The 2,392-nt window shown below is 38.9% G+C and overlaps 1 protein-coding gene across 1 annotated transcript; it reads left to right on the forward strand.

Moving 5' to 3' along the window:
• The first annotated feature begins 462 nt into the window (after positions 1–462).
• Positions 463–2,065, forward strand: LOC149392870 (uncharacterized). Its single transcript, XM_089617489.1, has one exon. The coding sequence runs from the start codon at positions 629–631 to the stop codon at positions 1,811–1,813; it is 1,185 nt and encodes a 394-aa protein (XP_089473615.1). The 5' UTR covers positions 463–628; the 3' UTR covers positions 1,814–2,065.
• The last annotated feature ends 327 nt before the right edge of the window (positions 2,066–2,392 follow it).

Here is a 2,392-nt window from a genome sequence, read left to right on the forward strand (position 1 = left end):
TTCTCTTATAAATATCCAAATTATCATTTTGGATGATTATAGAAAATGAGTTTGTAAATGTCAATACATCCGTCAAATTTCCCAAATAAATTAGGTCGTGAAAATGGTAAAAAAAAGGAGAAATTGTCCAATTTGTCATCAATTTCATAACATTTTCTCACTTTTCACCAAAAGACTAATTTGACCAAAAATGCCACCGATATATCAACATAATAGTGAAGGACAAAAATAAATATCAACATTATTGACATAAATGATGGTATTTTGGGTCAAATTAGTTTTTAGTGGAAAACAATAAAATGTTATAAAATTAGTAGTAAATTGGACAATTCCTAAAAAAAAAAAAAAAAAAAAACCCCGCCAATTGTACTAAGAAGAGGGTATTTGTGTCCAAACACCAGTAAAAAAATATCATGTCGTTCAAGTCTTTCATATTCTTTTGTCGTTTTCTTTCTCGTCCATCGAAAATGTTGTCTTCCTTCGTCAAGTCCTAAATCGCCGAGAGGGCTTCGCTTCGTTCAAGTCTCTCGCTCATCGTCTCAGGCTTCATTTGGCTCGCTCTCGGCGAGGATTATTTGGCCCTCAACGATTCGTAAGTTCATTTCACTTTCATCTTCAATCCAACACAATGTCTCGTTTTCTTCGCAAAACCACGCTGTGTGTTGTACTTAATCGTTGTAGCCCGAGATCTTTAGGTTTAGGGCAACAAACCAGTAATGTTGGTTTAGCGAGTACGAGATTGTTCTCAATCGGCTCAGAAGATAGCCAGGAACACTCTTTCGCCGTTTCTTACTTGATGAACTCGCTTGGATTTTCCAAAAGCAACGCTTTGTTGACTTCAAAGAACGTGATTTTCAATTCGGGAGAGAAAGCAGACCAGATTATAGAGTTCTTTTTGGGGCACGGTTTCAATCTCCCACAAATCTCAGACCTTGTTAGAACCTTCCCTGGAGTACTCTCATCAGATACAAATAAAATCATTTTGCCCAAATTGGAGTTTCTGAGAGCCAAGGGTTTATGTGGACCTGAAATGTTGTCGATTCTCTCGAGGAACCCCAATATTTTTCACGCCAGTTTGGCCAACAGAATCGTGCCCTTGTATGATTTCTTTCGGGACCTGTTCGGTTCCGACGCGAAGGTCGTCTCGGCCGTGAAGCGATCCCCGGATATACTCGCGTACAGCCTCGAAAAATACGTGTCACCGAACATCGAATGTCTGCGAAGAAACGGAGTGACCGGCTCTAATATCTTCAGGCTGGTCATGATTACGCCGAGAGTCCTCGTGCGATGCCCGGTCGAGTTCAGAAAGGCTGTCGAGGAAGTTGTGGGAATGGGGTTCGATGCTTCAAAGACCAAGTTCGTAAAAGCCACGATTGCGAAACTGTTGGGGATGAGAGAGTCGAGGTGGGAGAGTAAAGTCGAGGCGTATAAGAAGTGGGGTTGGTCCGATGAGGAGATTCTGATGGCCTTCAAAGCGGACCCGAGTTGTATGTTTTTGTCTGTGGATAAGATCACGGCGAATATGGAGTTTTTCATGGCCGAAATGGGTTTGAAGCCGAGCCAGTTGGCCAAATGGCCGAGTGTACTCGGTTACGGCTTGAAGAGAGCGAGGATGAGGTGTTCTGTTGGTCGTGCTCTTTTATCGAAAGGTCTGCTGAAGAGAAATGATTTTTGCGTATTGAGATTGGTTTCGTGTACAGAAAAAAGGTTTCTGAAGACGTATGTCACGCCTTATGTCGAGGAATCTCCAGAGCTGTTGGATTTGTACGTAGGAAAAACGACGGAGAGTAAAAAGGCCAAAACTTTGCCTTAAAAACCTTTTTGGCGCTTTCTTTACTTTCCTTGTAGAATTTAGATGAACATATTTCATTGCCGATGAATTGTTAGCGTTTTGTTTCTTTAGTTTTTTTTTGTTTGCTTGAACCTTGTTCGAGCTTTAGCTGGGTCTGGATTGTTGAGAAGAAAAGAAAAGAAGCAACAAACGAGTTATTGATAAGCACAAAATGGATTAATCAACTAAAAAAACATAAGCTTTTTATTTGATTTATTTTGTATTTTTTTTAGATCAGGCTGGCACGATACTGATTATATTTTTATCTTTTGACAAGATGGTGAATGTCTTTGTTTATGATTTTAGTCTATAATGGATTGCTTGGGTGAATGATTTAAGTGGAGGAAAAGCAAATGCTTCTGAGATTATGACCAAGTAACAATGGATCTTTCATTCACTTTGACTCTTCTCTACATGGATATTGTTTCTCCAAATATTGGTTTAGTTCCTGTAAAAGAAGCCTTACTGAAATGACTTTGTGAACAGTCAAAGTCATAAATGTATCTAATGTCAGAAACATATGTTTATTATTATTTTTTTTATATATTTTTTTTACAATAA

Source organism: Urtica dioica, chromosome 6, assembly GCF_054948205.1.
Source record: "Urtica dioica subsp. dioica isolate 48M chromosome 6, U.dioica_male_clone48M_v1_H2, whole genome shotgun sequence".
Lineage (NCBI taxonomy): Eukaryota > Viridiplantae > Streptophyta > Magnoliopsida > Rosales > Urticaceae > Urtica > Urtica dioica.

Coding starts and splice junctions, on each gene's coding strand:
- LOC149392870 (XM_089617489.1), top strand. CDS start 629: ATGTCTCGTTTTCTTCGCAAAACCACGCTGTGTGTTGTACTTAATCGT.